The 20,115-nt window shown below is 41.3% G+C and overlaps 2 protein-coding genes across 4 annotated transcripts in view; one reads left to right on the plus strand and one right to left on the minus strand.

The window, feature by feature from the left end:
- MCMDC2 (minichromosome maintenance domain containing 2) overlaps nt 1–17,937 on the minus strand; it is a 32,735-nt gene extending 14,798 nt beyond the window's left edge. Inside the window, exons 1-9 of one of the 3 annotated variants that reach the window (XM_084767795.1) lie at nt 17,911–17,937; nt 13,051–13,238; nt 12,837–12,967; nt 12,704–12,763; nt 9,488–9,683; nt 8,748–8,870; nt 8,537–8,641; nt 5,509–5,634; nt 2,464–2,701 (exon numbers count right to left, since the gene is read on the minus strand). In XM_084767795.1, coding sequence (XP_084623921.1) covers nt 2,464–2,701; nt 5,509–5,634; nt 8,537–8,641; nt 8,748–8,870; nt 9,488–9,683; nt 12,704–12,763; nt 12,837–12,967; nt 13,051–13,144 — 1,073 coding nt within the window. In that variant the 5' untranslated portion in view covers nt 13,145–13,238; nt 17,911–17,937. Of the gene's footprint in view, nt 1–2,463; nt 2,702–5,508; nt 5,635–8,536; nt 8,642–8,747; nt 8,871–9,487; nt 9,684–12,703; nt 12,764–12,836; nt 12,968–13,050; nt 13,367–17,859 lie in introns of those variants that run through there. The other 2 variants (XM_084767796.1, XM_084767797.1) reach the window with 2 other exon arrangements.
- On the plus strand, nt 14,485–15,410 carry LOC311608335 (short coiled-coil protein-like). Its single transcript, XM_084800793.1, has one exon. It carries the CDS (start codon nt 14,589–14,591, stop codon nt 14,835–14,837), a length of 249 nt encoding a protein of 82 aa, XP_084656919.1. The 5' UTR covers nt 14,485–14,588; the 3' UTR covers nt 14,838–15,410.
- Nucleotides 17,938–20,115: the final 2,178 nt, after the last annotated feature.

Here is a 20,115-nt window from a genome sequence, read left to right on the forward strand (position 1 = left end):
CACTACTCATCAACAAAAATAAGCTACTGATTCACATGAGCAAATCAATCTCTAGAACACATTGAGCAAGACAGACCTTACTCAAAAGAGGACAATTGTTATTATGGCATTCAAGAATGGAAGATTAGCTGGGCAGTGGTAAGCACACCTGCAAGCCCAGCAGAGGAGGCAGAGGCAGGCAAGTCTGACACAAAGTGAGAGTTCCAGGACAGCATGGAACTCAGAGAATGGTGTCTCAAGGGGCACCGTGGGGGTAGGGTGGGTACAACAGGAAAGTTATCTGATGGCAATAAGAAATGGAAGAAAGGAGCTGGGCGTGCTGGCACATGCCTTTAATCCCAGCACTCGGGAGGCAGAGGTAGGCGGATCGCTGTGAGTTCGAGGCCAGCCTGGTCTACAGAGCAAGTCCAGGACAGCCAAGGCTACACAGAGAAACCCTGTCTCAAAAGACAAAAAAAAAAAAAAAAAAAAAAAAAAGAAAAAGAAATGGAAGAAAGACTGAGGTTAGTTCCGAATGATAAAATACTGCTTTACTATGGGAATGGTTTATAAGAGTGTATATGGTGAGTCCAGGACAGTCAAGGCTACACAGAGAAACTCTATCTCAAAAAACCGAAAAACAAACAACAAAAAGAGTGTATATATGTGTGCTGGGTAGTTGTCAACTTTATACAAGTGACTGTCACTTGGCACAAAGGATCCACAGCTGAGGAACTGCCTCCATCAGATTGATCTGTGGGCATGTCTGGCATCTCTTGATGGATGTTTGATGTGGGAGGGCCCAGCCACTGTGGTCTGTGTCACCCATGGGCAGGTGGTCCTGGGCTGTATAAGGAGATAGCTGAGCAAGCCACGGAGAGCCAGTGACCAGTGGTCTTTTTTGGTTCTGCTGTCAGTTCCTGGGCATAGGTTTCTGCCTTGAGCTCCTGCCCTGACTTCCCTCTGTGATGAACTGTAACATGAGGGCTGAAATAGACTCTTTCCTCCCACAAGGTGCTTTTGGGTCATGATATTTATCACAGCAATGTAAAGCAAACTAGAAAAATATGTTAACACTCATAGTTTTTAAATAACAACGTTAATTGGGCTGGAGAGAGGGCTCAGTGGTTCAGAGCAGTGGCTGCTTTTCCAGAGGACCCAGGTTCAATCCCCAGTACCCACATGGCAGCTCACAACTGTCTGCAACTCCTGTACCAGGGGATCTGACACCCTCACACAGACATACATGCAGTCAAAACGCCAATGTACATAAAATAAAAATAAATTAAAAAAAGAAAAATCAAAGTTTGATGACAAACAGAAACAGCAAAAAGGTTTTAAGTTGTAATAGACATCATAAATAAATTCACAAAATAATTTGTTCATGATTACTACTTACAATTAAAGAAATACAAATTTTACTTTAAAGGAATAACTTTTTTATACACTTTTTTATTTCAAAAGCTTGATAATACTCAGCATTGGTAAGACTGAGAGAAGCAGTTTAAAGTTGTTATTGCAAGAATAAATTGGTACAATCTGTTGCATTTAACACCACATTGACATTGCCAGTGATGACTTAATTTTAGCCAAAGATTATCTTCTTAAATAAGCTAATGCTAATTTGAATGTAAAAATATTTATTCTATAAATTTATTTTTGCTTCAAAATTGTACATTGGCTCTAAGGAGCTTACTCCTAACTTCATGATCACTGCAGTAATTCCTTTTTAAAGATCATTTATGAGTGGGACGTAGTGGTGCAACGCCTTTAATCCTAGCACTTGGGAGGCAGAGGCTGACAGATCTCTGTGAGTTCTAGGCCATGGTGTACAGAGGAGTACAGGACAGCTAGGGCTCTGTGTAACAGAGAAACCTTAACTCAAAAAAAAAAAAAAACTGCAAAGAATTGTATAGCTTAGTCATATTCAGGAACCTGTGCCACTGAATGGAATCTGTAATAAAAGTAAAAAAAAAATGGCAATTGAATCCTACATGGAAGATTATTTGAAAATATAAGGATAAAAGCAGAGTGCTGAGATAAAGAATGGAGCAAGGAAGGCTGGGGAGGATGCATTTGTAAAGAATGGAGAAATGGGTTGTAATTTGGGGGTTAGAGTCTTAAAATATTAAAAGAAAATATTTCAGTTCTAAATGCAAGCCTTCAAAGTTTCAGACTTTAAGCTGGGTGGTGGTGACACATACCTTTGATCCAGCACTCAGGAGGCAAAGGCAGGTGGATCTCTGTGAGTTCAAGGCTAGTCTGGTCTACAAATCCAGGACAACCAGGGCTACACAGAGCAACTCTGTCTCTCAAGACCCAACTACCACCACCACCCCAAAAGAAAAGTTTTAAACTTTATTAATAACAGTTTATTTAAACAGTTGCATACTAAATAATCATCATATAGTAATATCAGGAGGAAGACCTTATGCAAATTTGTGAGCAATATATAATTTGAAAACTTCACGCCACACATCTTACCTGTCTACAAGCAGAGAGTCACTGGTTATAATTAAAATATCTAAGCAGTCTTCTTGTTTCCTGTTGCAGGCCCTTGTCTGCACTAGACTCATCAACAAACAGAGTTTGAGCAAATTATAGGTCCCAGGAGGAACAATCTGTGATGCAAAGATGTTGGCAAGCACTGCCGTGAATTTCCAACACGAGCTGGAAGTCAGGGAGAGGAGACACCTGAAGTTGTCACTAATTCCTGAGGGAACTGAAAGAAAATAAAAATGACAGATATTTGATTCCATTTGTTCAAAATAATATAAAAATATAGTTCTTCTGGTGCATGCCCTTAATCTTAGCACTTGGGAGGCAGAGGCAGGCGGATCTCTGTGAGTTCAAGGTCAGCCTGGTCTACAAAGGGAGGCCAAGACAGCCAAGGCTACACAGAGAAACACTGTCTCAAAAAACAAAACAAAACAAACAAACAAACAAAAATATATAGTTCTTCTAATGCGCCAGACTCAAATCGTACGGTATGATTGGTGGTCCTGCTTGTCCATCATTTCTTGTCTCCATCACCTCACGCACTCACATGAGTTGCTGTAAGCCAAAAGGCAAACCATTTTGTTCTTCTCTGAAGTCTCGTGTGAGGCACGCAGGCATGAGGCTTCTGAACTGCTGCTTTGGTTCCTGTCAGGAAGCTCCCAGATGTGGTTTGAAGGATTTATATTCTCCTACTTCGAAAGCACTGGATTATGCTACATTGTAACATTCTAAATTGTCTTCACCTGGACTCTCTCCAGCTCCTGAGAAAGGGAAGTGACAGAGGAGGAGCAGCCAGGTGGCCCTGTGCTCTTTGGGCTGGCTCTCGCTGCACATACCTGCAGGAAGTCCCAGCTTAGCTTAACTCCTGAACCTTGGAGTTCAACATAAGAAAGCAGACTTTTGGGGCTGGAGAGATGGCACAGAGGTTAAAAGCACAGGCTGCTCTTCCAGAGGTCCTGAGTTCAGTTTCCAGCAACCACATGGTGGCTCACAACCATCTATAATGAGAACTGGTGCCCTCTTCTGGCAGGCAGGCATACACGCAGGCAGAATACTGTATACATCATAAATACATCTTTAAAAGTAAAAGATTTTCCACCAAATGTAAATTGTGTTCTGTTAGCAAACCAGTAAGTTGTGAAGCTCTTCACAGTACATGAAACTGTTGGTTTATGTTGCTTGCTTTCTTCAATAGTTCCCTTCTTTTAAGAATTCTTCCCACCAGGCAGTGGTGGCAGCGCACACCTTTAAATACTGGGAGGCAAGAGGCAGGCTGATCACTGTTGAGTTTAAGGCCAGACTGGTCTACAGGCGAGTCCAGGACAGCTAGGACTACACATAGAAACCCTGTTTCAAAAACAAAAACAAACAAGCAAAAATCTCTCCATGATAAGCTGCAGTATCTAGAATTCACTTGGATTTAAATTTCAGCTGGAGCCAGACATGGTGGCGCACACCTTTAATCCCAGTGCTTGGGAGGCAGAGGCAGGCATATCTCTATGACTTTGTGGCCAGCCTGGTCTACAAAAGGTTCCAGGACAGCCAGGGCTATTACACAGAGAAACCCTGTCTTGAGAAACAAAACACAAAACAATAATAATAAAATACATTTAAGTTGGGCTGAGCAGTGGTGGTGCACACTTTTTAATCTCAACATTCAGGAGGCAGAGGCAGGTGGATCTCTGTGAATTCAAGGCCAGCCTGGTCTACAAAGCAAGTTTCAGGACAGTGAGGGCTACACAGAGAAACCCTATCTCAAAGAACAAACAAACAAAAAAGTAAATTCAAATTATTTTATTAATGCTTCTATTAATGCAGATTCTAAACTCGCCATGCTATTCAGATACAAGCAGCCTTTCCTGTTTAGATATCAAAGCAAATGAAAAGAGCAAGGCTGCTCTCCACTCTGTAGTTACATAGTGCTAAGTTATGTTACAGCTGTCCAAGGATGCTGTTGTAAGGAAGGCGGGTATTGTAGTCTTCTTACTTTTATCTGTTCTTCTTTCAGGATCCAGGAAGAGAAAGGTACTGCTACTGATCTTTTCCTCAGACCACAACCATTACTATGAAGTGCCTTATCCAGAAAACAAATCTTTCTTTTTTTATTTGTCATGTATATGATGTTGTGCCTGCATGTACACCTGCATACCAGAAGAGGGCACCAGATCTCATTATAGATGGGTGTGAGCCACCACATGATTGCTGGGAATTGAATTTAGGATCTCTGGAAGAGCAGCCAGTGCTGCTGTGCCATCTCTCCAACACTGAGAAAACAAATCTCTTAACCCTTGGTACCCTGAAAGATTTTCTGTTTCTGCCACCAAGCACTAGGCTTGTTAAGTGTGCACCACCATGCTCAGAAAAATGTCAGAAACATTTTTCTCACTGGTTACTTACAAAAAGTCAGTGTAATATCTAGTTCAAGAAAGAGGTCCTCAATTCCATTAAGACTGTAACTACCTTCTTTCCTTCCTTAATAACACTTAGGAAGCTGGGCACAGTGGTGCATGCCTGTAATCCCAGCACTCAGGGAGGCAGAGGCAGGTGGATCTCCGTAATTTCTAGGCCAACTTGGTCTATGAAGGAGATCCAGGACAGCCAGCACTACACAGAGAAACCCTGTTTGAAAAACCAAACCAAACTAAACCAACCAACCAATCAACCAAACCACCTTGTAGCAGGGACTGTTTCATTGGCTAGTTTTGTGATTTGTACTTGGACGTAGAGCCTTGCTATAATAGCACCCCCATTACCTCCCCCCCCCACAACACACACACTGCGGTTGAGTGGCAACTCATGTAGCTTGTGCTCCTCCTGCCTCATGCTCCCAAGTGCTGGGATTACACGTGTGTGCCACCACACCTGGATGTGGCCATCTGACTGATCACCTACCATGAGAGTTAGGAGTAGACAGCCTGATGTTCTGTTTCGGTGTTTCTACTGCTTAGAAGAGGGCATAGCACAAAAGTAAGCAATGCTGACTGCTGAACAAATAGACTCAAATATATTAAAATATATGGTTTTCCTTACCTGCTGCCTTATAAGGAGTGATACTATTTGCTTCTACACAGAGAACATTTTGTGAAGTTTTGACACAGACTGGAATTCCAATAATTTTATATTCATTTCCTATTTTCATTTTATCCACTAGTTCATCTATGGTTATTAAACACAAAAGAAAATAGCATTCACTAAATGAAAATTGCATATCATCATATGGTTCAAAGATCTGGAACCAGTGACAATTCAGTAGTTGAGTTAGTAGTGAAGTATTTACATTTGTTTGATACAGTATACATACGCAACGGCACCAACAGTGGGAACCGGGGCCATTGTACTGCTGATAATATGTTGGTATTTATAGGCAATAGGAGTTAGTTTCAAGAGCCATGTGAAACAGCAACTAAGATAGTTAAATATTGATATATAATGTAGTCAAGAGGAAAAATACCATTCTATGTAAGATAAAACATATTTCAATTACATGCTAAAGAATGTTAATCAACATTAGCATGTATGTAACAATATTTATTTAGAATCTAAGTAGTTTTAAAAGAAACCGATCACTTTCTACAGCATTTCTAAGATCCTGTCTGTGTACTCTCTTGCATACTGTAACTGTAGATATTCTTACCTGTACCTTATTCACAAAAAACTGAGCAAGCAAGCAATTTGTGCAGAGCCAAGTCACTAGTAAGTGGCAGAACTACATGAGTCTTCCAATCCACCCTTTTATACTAGGCCATGTTCTTCTCATACATGGAGACTTGGGCAGAGCTTTTAAACTCTATCACATGTGTGTGTTTATGCCATATGCATGTGAGGGTGTGCTTATGCCATGGTACATGTGGGAGGTCAGAGAACAACTTCCAGGAAATGGTTCTCTTGTTTTACCACATGGGTTACAGTGATCAACTCAAGTTGTCAGGCTTGGCAGTAAGCATGTTTACCTGACAAGCCATCTTACCAGCCCTCTAAGCTTAGGGCTGTTTTGTTTTGTTTCTTTCTTTCTTTCTTTCTTTCTTTCTTTCTTTCTTTCTTTCTTTCTTTCTTTCTTTGTTGTGTATTTGTGTGTGTGTGTGTGTGTGTGTGTGTGTGTGTGTGTGTGTGTGTTTAAAAAGAATGTATTTGCTTATTGAATGTCATGATCTGGAACATTTAAATTGGTTCTCCCAGGAAGGTGACTTGGGGGGAAATGTGAGCAGATGAGAGCCAGCAACCTTTCGGCATAGTAAAAGATGCTGAGCTAGGGCTAGGCATGGTGGCACACACCTTTAATCCCAGCACTTGGGAGGCAGAGGCAGGAGGATTGCTGTGAGTTTGAGGCCAGCCTGATCTACATAGCAAGTCTAGGACAGCCAAGGTTAAACAGAGAAACCCTGTCTCAGGGGGGGAAAAAAGCTGGAGTAAGTGGTATAGGGACAGGACAGGCCAATCCCTCACAGGCTAGCCAGCCTAACACAAAGGATGGGAGCATCACATCCTGTGAAAGACCCTGTCTCAAAAACAGGGCTGAGAGAGCTTTGTAAGACACCAGGCACGATGGTGCACACCTGTGTTCCTAGCACTCAGGTAGGCAGAGGAAGACAGATCTCTGTGAGTTCGATGCTAGCCTGGTCTACAAAGTGAGTCCAGGACAGCCAAGGCTACACAGAGAAACCCTGTCTTTGGAGGGGGGGTGGAGGGGGCAGGAAATGAAAGAAAAAACAAGCAAACAAAAAAAGACACACTGTATTGACCATTGTACATGCCCAGAGGAACAAGTGCATATAAAGCAAGCATGCGCGCGCACACACACACACACACACACACATGCACACTCACACACACATGGTCTTCCTCTCCTCTTTCTTCTCCTCTCTCACCCTAAAACAAGCACTGAAAGTCTCAAGACAACCAAACAACAATGGAAAAACACAACAATTACAGGATGTAGAATTACAATAGTCATCTTTCTAAATGAGTATTTTTATTTTCTCACATTTTAGTCCAAGGAAAAGGTAAAGCTCTATTGTTGTCACAACTTTAGCTTCTTTCCCAGGTGCCTGACCCTGTGAGCAATGTCCTATTTCCTGTCAGACACTTGTATCCTTGTATTTCCCCATCAGTTCTCCACATATAGTCATAAGTGAACGTCATTCTCATATTTAACAAATATTTACTATGTGCAGCAAAATCCCCTAATCTTTCTTTCATCGTGTTCATACACTATTTTTTTTGAGACAAGGTTTCCCTGTATAGCCTTGGCTGTCCTGGACTCACCTAATAGACCAGGCTAGGCTGGCTTTGAACTCACAGAGATCCACCTGCCTCTGCCTCCTGAGTGCTGACATTACAGACATATGCCACCAGGCCTAGCACATAATAATGTTTTTCTTTTTCACCAAAGGCAGGGTTTCTTTGTGTTAGCCTTGGCTGTTCTGGACTCACTTTGTAGACTAGGCTGTCCTCAAATTCACAGTGATCCACCTGCCTCTGCCTCCCAAGTGCTGGGATTAAAGGCGTGAACCACCACGCCTGTTTTTTAAGATGGGGTCTGACTGTGTAGGACTGGTTGGCCTTGAGAGCACAGAGCGTCTTTGAATGCCAGGATTAAACAAACACAAGCACACCTGGCTCTGTATGCCAATATTAACACAACACACACACACACACACACACACACACACACACACACACACACACACTAATGTGATATCATTATCATAAAGTGGCCATGACCACTTGGCATTTTCAGATAAAGATGACTTTCCATTCTTATTTTTTTAAAGATTTATTTATTTATTTAGTAAATAAGTACTGTCTCTGTTTATATACCCACAGGCCAGAAGAGGGCATCAGATCCAGTATAGATGGTTGTGAACCACCATGTGGTTGTTAGGAATTAAACTCAGGACCCCTGGAAGAGTAAACAGTGCTCTTAACCACTGAGCCATCTCTCCAGCTCTGACTTTCCATTCTTAAGCTGTTAGTACAGTTTACAATATGTGAGCATAAACAAGGTGGTTCCATATTTTATAAAAGCTTTTGTTTTGAATTGAAACAGAATTTTACATACCTCTTAGGAAAATACTAAGTGACTGAAACCTAAATGGCTGGTTTTTAGAATCTCCTTGAAAAGCATGAAGCACTTTTGTGGTAATTATTTCAACTATCTGCTTATCTTAAGGTAAAGAACAAAAAAAATTGTTAATAGAACACATATTCAGTTCCTATTAAAATATAAGACACCATTTGAAAATTATTACAAAATATAAATACATTTTTACCACCAAGTACTCTAAATTTTCTGTCTTCTTGAAGTGAAGATGAGCATAGATTGCACAAAAAATCATTTCTTACTGTTGCAGATTCTGTAGCACCAGGCACATGGACTCTTATATACTGAAAACCTGAAAGAAAACAGTAGTGTTCAGCCACTCTCAGATTTGACTATTTTCAACCATTTAATATTATCAATTAGTGTGCACTGTATGTTTCATTCATTCATGAATTGATTCATTCATTTGCTTACTTACTTATTTAAACAAGGTATCAATATGTAGCCCAGGCTAGCCTTGAACACACCGTCCTCCCGCTTCAGTCTCCCTGGTGTAGCAACATGGCTGTTTCTTTACAGGCACTGTGCTAAGGCATTAGTAACATGGAGACTTAAATACACAGTGTGTGACATCATTTGCAGAGAGCTCAGGGAAGAGTGAGGAGGCATCCAGCTCGCCCAGCCTTGAGGATTAAGGGGAAGGGTGTCTCACAGAAGGCCGGGCTAGGTTAAAGCTTAAGCAGAGGGAACTGCATGAGCAACCAGTTTGCATTTGCTCTCTCAGAACATATAAGCACTTATTAAACTGTGGAGTGCAGGGAAGACTGTTTCAGGATTATGCATAGTAAACTTATAAACATTAGAAGACACCAAAATGTCTCCGTTTACCTCATTTTGGTTAGTCACCAACTGTAAATGTGGTTTGTGGTGAAACAGCTTGATGTTTTCATTTACCGTTTGAACACTGACCTTTTGAAAAAGGGCATGCTTCATCTGAGCAGAGGAATCTTGCGCCCTGTGTGTACTTGGTTATAGTTGTCATTGCAATCACAATTCCTTGCATCATGTAAAACCTCTGAGATGCGTAATTAAGTGGAAACTCACAAAGATCAAGACTATAACTTGGCAGTGGAGGTAAGTGTGTTAACTTCAGCACAACATTGATCTGATAAGAACAAAAGAAGATATTAATAAAACTTGCAATCCAACTTGACTTGACTTATTATATAAGAATGCTATATAAAATTGGTCACTGTTGCTATGAACCAAATATTTTTTAAAGATTTATTTGTTTATTTTATGTATATGAGTACACTGTCTTCATGAACACCAGAAGACGGCATCAGATCCTATTACAGACGGCTGTGAGCCACCATGTGGTTGCTGGGAACTGAACTCAGGACCACTGGAAGAGCAGCCAGTGTTCTTAACCTCTGAGCCATCTCTCCAGCCCCATGAACCAAATACTAAGCCAGAGAAAAACATATAATATTTAAATACAAATTTTACATTATTTTAACTAAAAATATCACAATGAACTCATTATTTTTTCTTAAAAAATACACATTCTCTGGATATATATATATAGTTATATATATATATTAACTAAAAACAATGTACAGTTAATAGCATTGGACACTTTAGTGATCAAATTGTGATCTTAAAATATTAATTCTTGCTAAGAGGAATCAGAGCTGTTCAGAGGGAAATTACTGATTCCAAGTCTAGGACAGAAAAATAGGAGACGGTGCTGGGGCATCTTCTTTAAGGTTTTAAAAAATTATACTTATTGCATACACACAAACACACCAATGCAACAGCACACATGTGAAAGCCAGAAGACAAACTGTGAGGATCAGTTCTCTCCTTCTACCACGTGGGAACTAGGGATCAAATTCAGGCAGTTAGGCTTGGAGGCAAGTGCTTTCACCTGAAGACATAGTAAAGCGTTCATAAATCCTCTTGTTGAAAAAAAGAAGACGCAGCTGGATAGATATGAGTTCCAAGCCAGCCTGGTCCACAAAGCAAGTGTAGGACAGCCAGGGCTACACAGAGAAACCCTGGAGAGAGAGGGGGGGGGGAAAGAAGAAGAAGAAGAAGAAGAAGAAGAAGAAGAAGAAGAAGAAGAAGAAGAAGAAGAAGAAGAAGAAGGAGAAGAAGAGGAGGAGGAGGAGGAGGAGGAGGAGGAGGAAGAGGAGGAGATAGATCCAGATGTATCCGATGCATAGTATTTTACAGGCTAATTAAGCAGTGTTTTGAAGTCAGTGGTATACAGAAGGAAGGAGTGGGTAGCTCTAGACTGAAGAAGATTCAGAGAGCCATAAAGAAGAACCTGCTGCCACGTGTGAACCTTGTTAGATACTGATTGGCCTTTTTTCCCTTTTTTGGGGGGGGGGGGAGGAGGGTTTTCAAGACGGGGTTTCTCTGTGTAGCCCTGGCTGTCCTAGACTCGCTTTGTAGACCAGGCTGGCCTCAAACTCACAGAGATCCATCTGCCTCTGCCTCCCGAGTGCTGGGATTAAAGGTGTGTGCCCTGATTTGTCTTTCTTTGGAGAATGGGAGGCTTTGGGTTTTTTTTGTTTTGTTTTGTTTTTGTTTTTGTTTTAGTTTAGTTTTTTTGTTTCTTTTTGGTTTTCTGAAACAGGCTCTAATGTGGTCCAGGCTGGCTTCAAATCCCCTAATATGGCTGAATATGATCTTAAACCCTTAATCTTCCCATTTCTACCTCCTAAATGATGGTACTACCAGGCCTTAGTACTGGCTCAAATAAATAAATGAATAAATAAAATTAAAATCTCTTGAGATAAAATTGAAAAAATTAAAATATGGCTTAGATATTGGATTCTATCAAGAAAATAGCACTGTTTTGTTTGTTTGTTTGTTTGGTTTGGTTTTTCAAGACAGGGTTTCTCTTGTAGTCCTGGCTGTCCTGGACTTGCTTTGTAAACTAAGCTGGCCTCGAACTCACAGAGACCTGCCTGCCTCTGCCCCTCTGAGTGCTGGGATTACAAGCATGTGCCACCAAGGCCAGCTCAATACCACTGGTTTGTCAAAGGTAACGGTAACACTGTGATTATATAAGAAAACTGCAAGAGTTTTAAGAAGTTGATCCTGAAGTATGTATGGGGTGCAATAACAGAACATCTGGGATTTGCTTTAAAATATTTCAGATAAATATAGATGGTACATATATACTATATCACTGAGATTAAATGATAGGTATATGGAGGCCTGTTGTGTTAATCTCTTTACTTTTTGGAAATTTTTGAAATGGTTATTATAAAAATGTTTATTTATTTATTTGTTTGTTTGTTTCAGGTTTTTCGAGATGAGGTTTCTCTGTGTAGCCTTGACTATCCTGGACTTGCTTTGTAACCAGGGTTGGCCTTGAACTCACAGAGACCTGCCTGCCTCTGCCTACCCAGAATTAATCCCCTGGAATTACAGGATGAGCCACCAAGCCTAGCAAAAAAAAAAATTAATTCTTAAAAGTGATGCTATATCCAGGCGTGGTGGTGCACGCCTTTGATCCCAATACTCAGGGAGGCAGAGGCAGGCAGATTTCTGTGAGTTTGAGGCCAGCTTGGTCTAAAAGTAAGTCCAGGACAGCCAGGACTACACAGAGAAACCCTGTTTCAAACCAATCCTCCTTTTAAAAAGTGATATTATGGGGGGGGGAAATGAAACATATTAAGATATTTGTGGTTAATGCCGGCTGTCAACTTGGACACAGTAGTATCTAGGGGTTAATAGAATACACTGGTAAGTGTGTTTCCGAGATGACTGTGGCCATGGCAGGCCGACCTGCTCTGAATGTTCACAGCACTGCAACAAATCCTTCCTCCCTTACATAGTTTCTGTCAGAGATGCTGATACAACTTTGACCATCAGATTGATGACCTAACCGGAGTTCCATCCCTGAACCCGCATGGCGGAGGGAGAGAACCTGCAGGACTCCCACTGTCCTCTGGCCTGTGGATGCTGGGGGAGTAAGCATGACCACCCCTCAAGTAAAAGTGAGAAATAAATGTAAAAAAAAATAGGAAACAGAAAAATATGACATAGAGCTTTGTAACGTGTACTCTACTCTTTATTAACTTATTAATTGCTGTGAAACAGTAATTTATAAGCTATCTTAAAAGTTTGTACCTGAGTTTTAAAAACTTAAAGTTAGTTAAGACTTACTTGCGTTTCAGTCTGTAACTGTCCAATTAGTGAGAGAGTCTTAACAGCGACAAAGCAGACCTGTGATTTCAAACAAGCAAACAAGTTACCAAAATGTCCATGGAATGTGGAAATTGCTTCTTCTTTAACTTACTGATTGAAATACTTGAGCAGCTTCTAAAGGATGGTGTAAAATGTGATTTCCAAGTTCAGCATCTAATTCTACAACATCATAGGGGTTTATTAGAATATTGAAGCGATAGACAGCATAACTTTGTTTTGAATCTGTAAAGATATAAATGTGGTGGTCAGGGTCATTATGTGCAGGACATGTCTGAGGGCTCTTGGCAGCCCCTCTGCTGACATACCATTGTAGCGCTTGCAGTCATCCAGGAACTTCTGGAGGCCTCCGCTTCTGTCAAGATAGACAAGAGCTGCCTCTCTCAGTTGTCGATTTGCCATTCCTCCTTGTTGATAATCTCTGTTATTAGCAACTTAACCACAGCTAGTGGTAAAGCTTACAAGTGATTGAGACCCATGTAAAGACTGAGGAAACCTAGAAACAAAATAAAGCTTACTTTTGAAGCCAACTAATAAAACTTAAAGCTGAGAAAATAAGTAGGTAAACTTTCCAGCTCTAAAACCTTGCAACTGAAACAAAACCGTGTGACTGAACCCAACCTCACGCATGCAAGCACTGTACTATTGGCTCTACTCCCACCCACGAGTGCCACTCCAGTCAACACTTAGTGATGGGATCTTGCAAATGACCACAAACTGAACAGGATGCTCAAATATCTTTCCAGGGCAGGTGCTCCAAAAATGCAAATTGAAACTAATAATTTTGGATGATGATAGTCCCATGTAAATATAGTCTGAAGATGAAAGTGATATAAACTGTTTCATAAATTCAGTCTGGGCTGGTAAAATGACTCACTGGGTAAAGAACCCAAGTCTGATGAATTTGACCCCTGGGACCAACGATGGTAGAAGGAGGAAACAATTTTAGCAGTTTGTCCTTTGACCCTCACCTTTGAACACACATACACATGTAAAGAAAATTACATTAAGTAGTAAATGTGGTACCATCAGCACTAACTTGGAAAGCTTGAGAAATGGCTCTTGACCCAGCATTTGCTGGGGAAATTAGCTGGCCTTACTTGGCTCAGCATCTTCAGTTGAAGGAGACCAAGGCATTAGACAATTAAGAATACCTCTTCCAGTTTTAAATCTTTGTCAGTGACAAATATAGAACATTAAACTGTAGAAGTAGAGAGGCGGATATAAAAACCTCACTTAAGCATAAAACATTAATAGAAACAAGATATACAGTCATTGTTATATTCTCTAGGAATGATATGATTAAGACTGGACCTGCCTTTGAGGATTCCAATTTATAGAAGTCAGAAACAATGACTGGCACACTTATCAAATCGTTATCAACTGTTTGTTTGATGTCTGCTATTTATTGGCTAGCTCACCTTCCCATAGGCACCAGGAATACAAAATGAGCAAATGTAGTTAGTGCCTGTCTTTTACAAGTAAAGCAGCTATGCAAACAATTATATGGTATCATGTAACATGAACATGTTAGCCACCACAGAACATGGTAAGTGGAATACTTCACAAAATCTGGGTCTTCCAGCCGGGCGGTGGTGGCGCACGCCTTTAATCCCAGCACTTGGGAGGCAGAGGCAGGTGGATCTCTGTGAGTTCAAGGCTAGCCTGGTCTACAAAGCAAGTCCAGGACAGCCAAGGCTACACAGAGAAACCCTATCTTGGAAACGCAAATAAAGAGTTGGTGCTGGAGCCGCGGCCTGAGGCGTCCTACCCATCCCGCCCCCTCCCGGTGCAAGACCGTTCATCTAAGAGTTTGCATCCAAGAGCTGAAGGCCTGTTACCCAAGATGATGAACGCCGACATGGACGCTGTTGATGCTGAAAATCAGGTGGAACTGGAAGAAAAGACTCGACTTATTAATCAGGTGTTGGAGCTCCTGCACACACTTGAAAATCTTTCTGCAAGAGTAGATGCAGTTAAGGAAGAAAATCTGAAGCTAAAATCGGAAAATCAAGTTCTTGGACAGTATATAGAGAACCTCATGTCTGCTTCTAGTGTTTTTCAAACAACTGATACAAAAAGCAAAAGGAAGTAAAGGGCTCACTGCCCTCACTGCTGTGGAGCTGCTGCTTCCTCCCCCCCCCCTTAAGGCTTGGATATGATCTAAAAGTTAAAGTATCTTTGTTTGCTTCCCCAATTATTTATAAAGAGAATGTGAGATCTAGGTAATACTAACTGCTTAACAGGACCATCCCGAGTTAACGTTAGTCTATGGAAATGTGCACATGTAGAGACTTTATAATTATTAGAATTACAGATATTTATGAAACTTGAAGATGAATGTTTTGCCTATATATATATATGTATATATATATATATATATATGTTTAGCACTGTCTTTTATCATATGCCTAACTAGTAAAATATACAAGAAACTAACCATGTTGTGAAGAAGTGACCAAAACTTGTACTGAATGCACAGCTTCTGTACCTTGTCCACCATCTTGTGCCTCCTCCATCTGCCTCCTCTTCCATGTCCCCTCCTGACAGTGACTTCAGTAGCTGTCACCTTCAAGAGTAGCCTGACCGTAATTGTTGACACTTAACCAAAATAAGATACTGTATTATCTAAATACTTGTGATATTTAGTAATAAGATAGGATTGCTGGTTTCTCTTTAATCAACTGAAAATAGATGAAAGCTGTAAAAAGTGACACTTAACCAAAATAAGATACAAGTATTTATCTAAATACTTGTGATATTTAGTAATAAGATAGGATTGCTGGTTTCTCTTTAATCAACTGAAAATAGATGAAAGCTGTAAAAAGTGAAAGGTTTTCTTTGAAATGTTCACTGTCACATTGAGAAGCTAAAAACTCCCTTTTGCACATAATAGCCCACTTGGTGTTGAAAAGATAAGAGTACTGGTCATATGTGTGTAAGAAATAAAAAATCTCTAGGAAAGATAGAAACTGGGAGGAAAACTGCATAAACAGAAGTAACCAACTCCCAGTGTTTCCCTCCAGATGCGTGTTACCTCTCTGAGCTGCGCTTTTGGGACAGAAGTGAAAGCAGACTAAGTCTAATGTGAGTGGGTGAAGTATGCCACAGGTCAGAGAGCCCAGCTGAGAGTTTGTTCTCAAGGTTCGTTTGTACCCAGGAGATGAACTTTTTTGCAGAGTTAATTGAGAGTATATTAGTATCAGAATCATGACTATAAGAGAGTTTTGTATGTGTGATAATTGTAATCCTTACTATTTCATCTCAGTTGTTTTCTCAGAATTTCTGTAAACCCAGCTACTTGGTTTGCAGAACTTTAGTCATTCTTTTAATAAATTTAAAATTTAGTTTGTAGCTTCCATTTGATAAAGGAATTGATATCAGAAATAATAATGAAATATGTTATAATAGGAAAGATCCACTAAGGCAGCTAATGGCTCTTAGATTCGACTGTTTTGAGTGGTGGTGGTATCAGATGTATCAGTGTAAGCCTTGATGAGTGACGTTAACTATGACATGTAGTCCTCACTTTGCAGACATTTTGCAACCCTTTTGTGACCTTGTTACAAATATTTAAAATTGTGTTCAAGCTCTGCTTTGCTGTTTAATAAAAAGCTGTTTCAGAGGTAAAAAAAAAAAAAAGCAAATAAATAAATAAATAAATAAATAAATAAATAAAACACATAATTTGGGTCTTAATTCTTTTGGTTGATGACAATGGTAACAAGGAAGCTATGCTGTGAAAGGAATAAAGTGAGTTTATTTCTCTGTGGCATTACACACAATAATGTTGTCCTAGCGCATTTGCCCAGCATTCACAAGGCTGGGCTCAGCCCCAGCACCAAATTAAATAAAGTTGGTTTTTAGTAGGTATTTCTCTAATGGGGAGGATTTTTCCAAATATAGCGCTGGCACTCCCATTATGAATCATACATCACTGAATTCACCCACTCAGTACCTGAAGTTCAGGACACTTTCCACAGAAAAGTGCTAGGCCTATCCTTTTTGCTATTACATCCCGATCAAAATCAATAATTTTGAAGGTTGACATCATATCAGGTTTTTGCCGGGTGTGGTCATGCGCATCCTTAAAGCCAGCACTCAGGAAGCAGAGGCAGGTGGACCCGAGTTTGAGGCCAGACTGGTCTCCAGATTGAATTCTAGAGCTGCCAGGGCTACACAGAGAAGCTGTGTCTTAAAACAGAACAGAACAGAACAAAACAAAACAAAACAAACAACAAAACAGGTTTCTGAAGTTGGAGGACACTGAGTGAAACGGTTGAGGAAAGCCAGACTTTTTTTTTTTTTGAAGTCCAAGATAATTACATAGGGAAAGAGAAGGTTACAATGTTTTTGAAAATAGAAATTATGTCCATTTTATTTTTATTTCGGAAATCAGCTCCTTCCTGTTGCCTGTGTGGAAAATGTTTTGAAACAGCGAATAGCCAATTGTCAGTTTTCAACTAGTGTTGTATTTCTAAGAGATGGATGAACCAGTCCAGGGCCTTTAGAAAAAATAAAAATAAAAATGGAATGGAGGAGATAAATTCTAGAACTTTAAAGACCTCAACTCCAGGCTTCATGATCAACCTGTACAACAGAGAGAAGAAAATATTCAGTCGAGGTCAGGTCGTGGTTGCAGACATTCAGGAGGCTGGGCAGACTGAGTTCAGAGCTAGTCTAGGTCAGGGGGGTGGTGGTGGCGCACGCCTGTAACCCCAGCCCTGGGGAGGCGGAGGCAGGTGGATCGCTGTGAGTTCGAGGCCAACCTGGTCTACAGAGTAAGTTCCAGGCTGGACATGGCTACACAGAGAAACCCTGTCTCAAAGCTCGCGTGCGCGCACGCACGCACACACACACACACACACACACACACACACACACACACACACACACACACACATCTTGGGAACGAACACATTTGCAAGTAGGGGATTATGAGGAGAAAAGGACACAGGACAGGCGAAAGGATAATTCCAAGTCTTGTGTCAGCGCCGAGGGAGGCGTGAGGAGATGCGAGACCAAGGCTCAAACCCCTCAGAACTCAGCCACGAGAGCAAAGACGCCTGGCTCGCGGGCCCTGAAGCCCCTCAGGCGACCCCAGTGCCCTCAATCACCTCTGGAACGAGACCCAGTGCCGCTTCAGCCACCTCTGGAACGAGACCCACCTGCACCGCAGGGCCCTCGCGCGTGGTCAGCACAGGGCCTCCTGCGCATGCGCTCTCTTAACGGTTGGCTGGCGCGCGGGGTCTGCCGGGACCTCAGCCCCTCGGTCACCAGGGCAACAGTCCCACCTGTGCAGTATATGCAGTTCGTTACCCCGCCCCCCGCCCCGTCCCCCACCCCCACCCCCGCCCCGCAAAGCAAAGAGATGGGGCTATCTTTGCTTTTGTTATCTAATCCAAGACATATCTGTGTGGGGAAAATTCAAATTCTGCTGGTGGGGCAACACGAAATAGTACTGTAAACTTTGGGATCATTGCGGCAGACTCTTGAAGGGCTAATTCCAAGAGGACTGAAATATGTGTCCATGGAAAAGCTAGCACATGTAAATTCATACTATTGCTCATAATTGTCCTGAAGTGAACACCTTCGCTTCCTGCTAGCACCGAACAGCTGTCGTATAGCAACGCAAGGCAACAGGATATTCCTTGAACTAAAAAGAGGATTAAGGACTAGCACACTATGGATGGTTCTTGAGTGCACGGTGCACGATGAAAGACATGAAAGTCACGTGTTGTGTATGAGATGCCACGAAACATCCAGTATAGGCAAACATGAATATAAATTTGTAATTACCTAGGGCTTTGTAAGGAAGTGGAAAGTGACTGATAATGGGTAGGGGCTTTTTCTCCCCTAAAATTGTGGTAAAGTGCATATAATAAAATGTACCATTTTAACCATTCTCGAGTGGAAGCTGAATGGCATTAACTTCACACTGTCATGAAACTATGTCACTGTTTTCAGAACTTTCATCTTCCCCAAACTCTGTACTCATTTAATGCTTTCCCAAGTTCCTGCAATAGTCATTTTGTCTTCTTGAAATTAGCTACTCCAGAACTCAAAAGTAGAACCATGCAAGCACTTGTTTTTTCTTAATTGAAAAAAAATTTTTTTTGAGACAGGGTTTCTCAGCGTAACCTTGTCTGTCCTGGACTCGCTTTGCAGACCAGGCTGGCCTCGAACTCACAGCGATCTGCCTGCCTCTGCCTTCCGAGTGCTGGGATTAAAGGCGTGCGCCACCACGCCCAGCTCATACAGCACTTATTGTCTTGTGCTTCTTATCCCACTTCATAAAATGTCCTTAAGGCTCATCCATGCAATAGAGTGCTAGAATTGTCTTCTTTGTAATATTCCATTAAGTGGATAGCATGCTGTTCACTGTGCATTTTCTTGGTGCTGGGACTGACACTGAACTGGAACCCCGTCCCCCACAGGCTGTTTGTGAGGAAAGGGAGTTGCTGAAGTAATTTAAGAAAAAAAAAACTTTTTAAAAAAAATTTCCTATCTTTATTTTTTGGTTCTTTGTTTTTTGAGACAGGCTTTTCTCTGTAGCCTTGGCTGTCCTGGAAGTCACCCTGTAGACCAGGCTGGCCTTGAACTCACAGAGATCTGCCTGCCTCTGCCTCCCAAGTTCTCCTACTGAAGGCATGTGCCTCCGTTGCTGATTCTGAGACAAGGTCTCTCGATTACAAGCCAGGATGCCCTTCCGTTTACTTTGTAGCCTAGGTTGGCTCTGAACTCAGTTTGTAGCAGAGGCAAGCCTTGAACTCACAATTTTGCCTCAGCTTCCAAGGGCGAGGCTTGTAGGTACCTTCCACAATATCTGGCGAATAGTGTATTTTTAAATGGATGATTCATATAGGATGAGAATTAAAGATCAATAAAAGTCTTACCAAACAATGAAACCACTGAAACTTCTGATGGTTCAGGTTTACCTCTTGGCCCAGTAGACCTCCTTCCTCACCAGGTGAAAAGCCTCCAATTAAGTGGACATCTCTATATAAGGTATGTCCCACATACTCATGTCACATGTGCTAGCATATTTCTTTACATATGTTGGTGTCAGCTCTCAGGTTGGTTTGCTAACTCGGTGGCTGTGAATAGTGCTACAGTGAACATGACAACACAGACAGTTCTTCTGATGCACTGGTTCCAAAATTGGGGGACAGTTTTTCTTTTCTTCAAAGGTGAGTGAAAAGCAAAGCAATTAAAGTCACACTGACGGCAGTATACTGCCACTGGCTCACGTTATCAGCAGGGTTTTTAATCCACTGCTGCATTAACATCACTAGTATGAATGACAACATAGTTTTTTTTAAAAAGCAAATAAGATTTTTTAGGTTATTTGTATTCTTATGGCCTCTGCTGAA

Source organism: Acomys minous, assembly GCF_964271855.1.
Source record: "Acomys minous genome assembly, chromosome: 1".
In the NCBI taxonomy this organism is placed as follows: Eukaryota; Metazoa; Chordata; class Mammalia; order Rodentia; family Muridae; genus Acomys; species Acomys minous.

What these genes read in the sequence shown, in the direction of transcription:
- LOC311608335 (XM_084800793.1), top strand. Translation starts at nt 14,589, where the DNA reads ATGATGAACGCCGACATGGACGCTGTTGATGCTGAAAATCAGGTGGAA.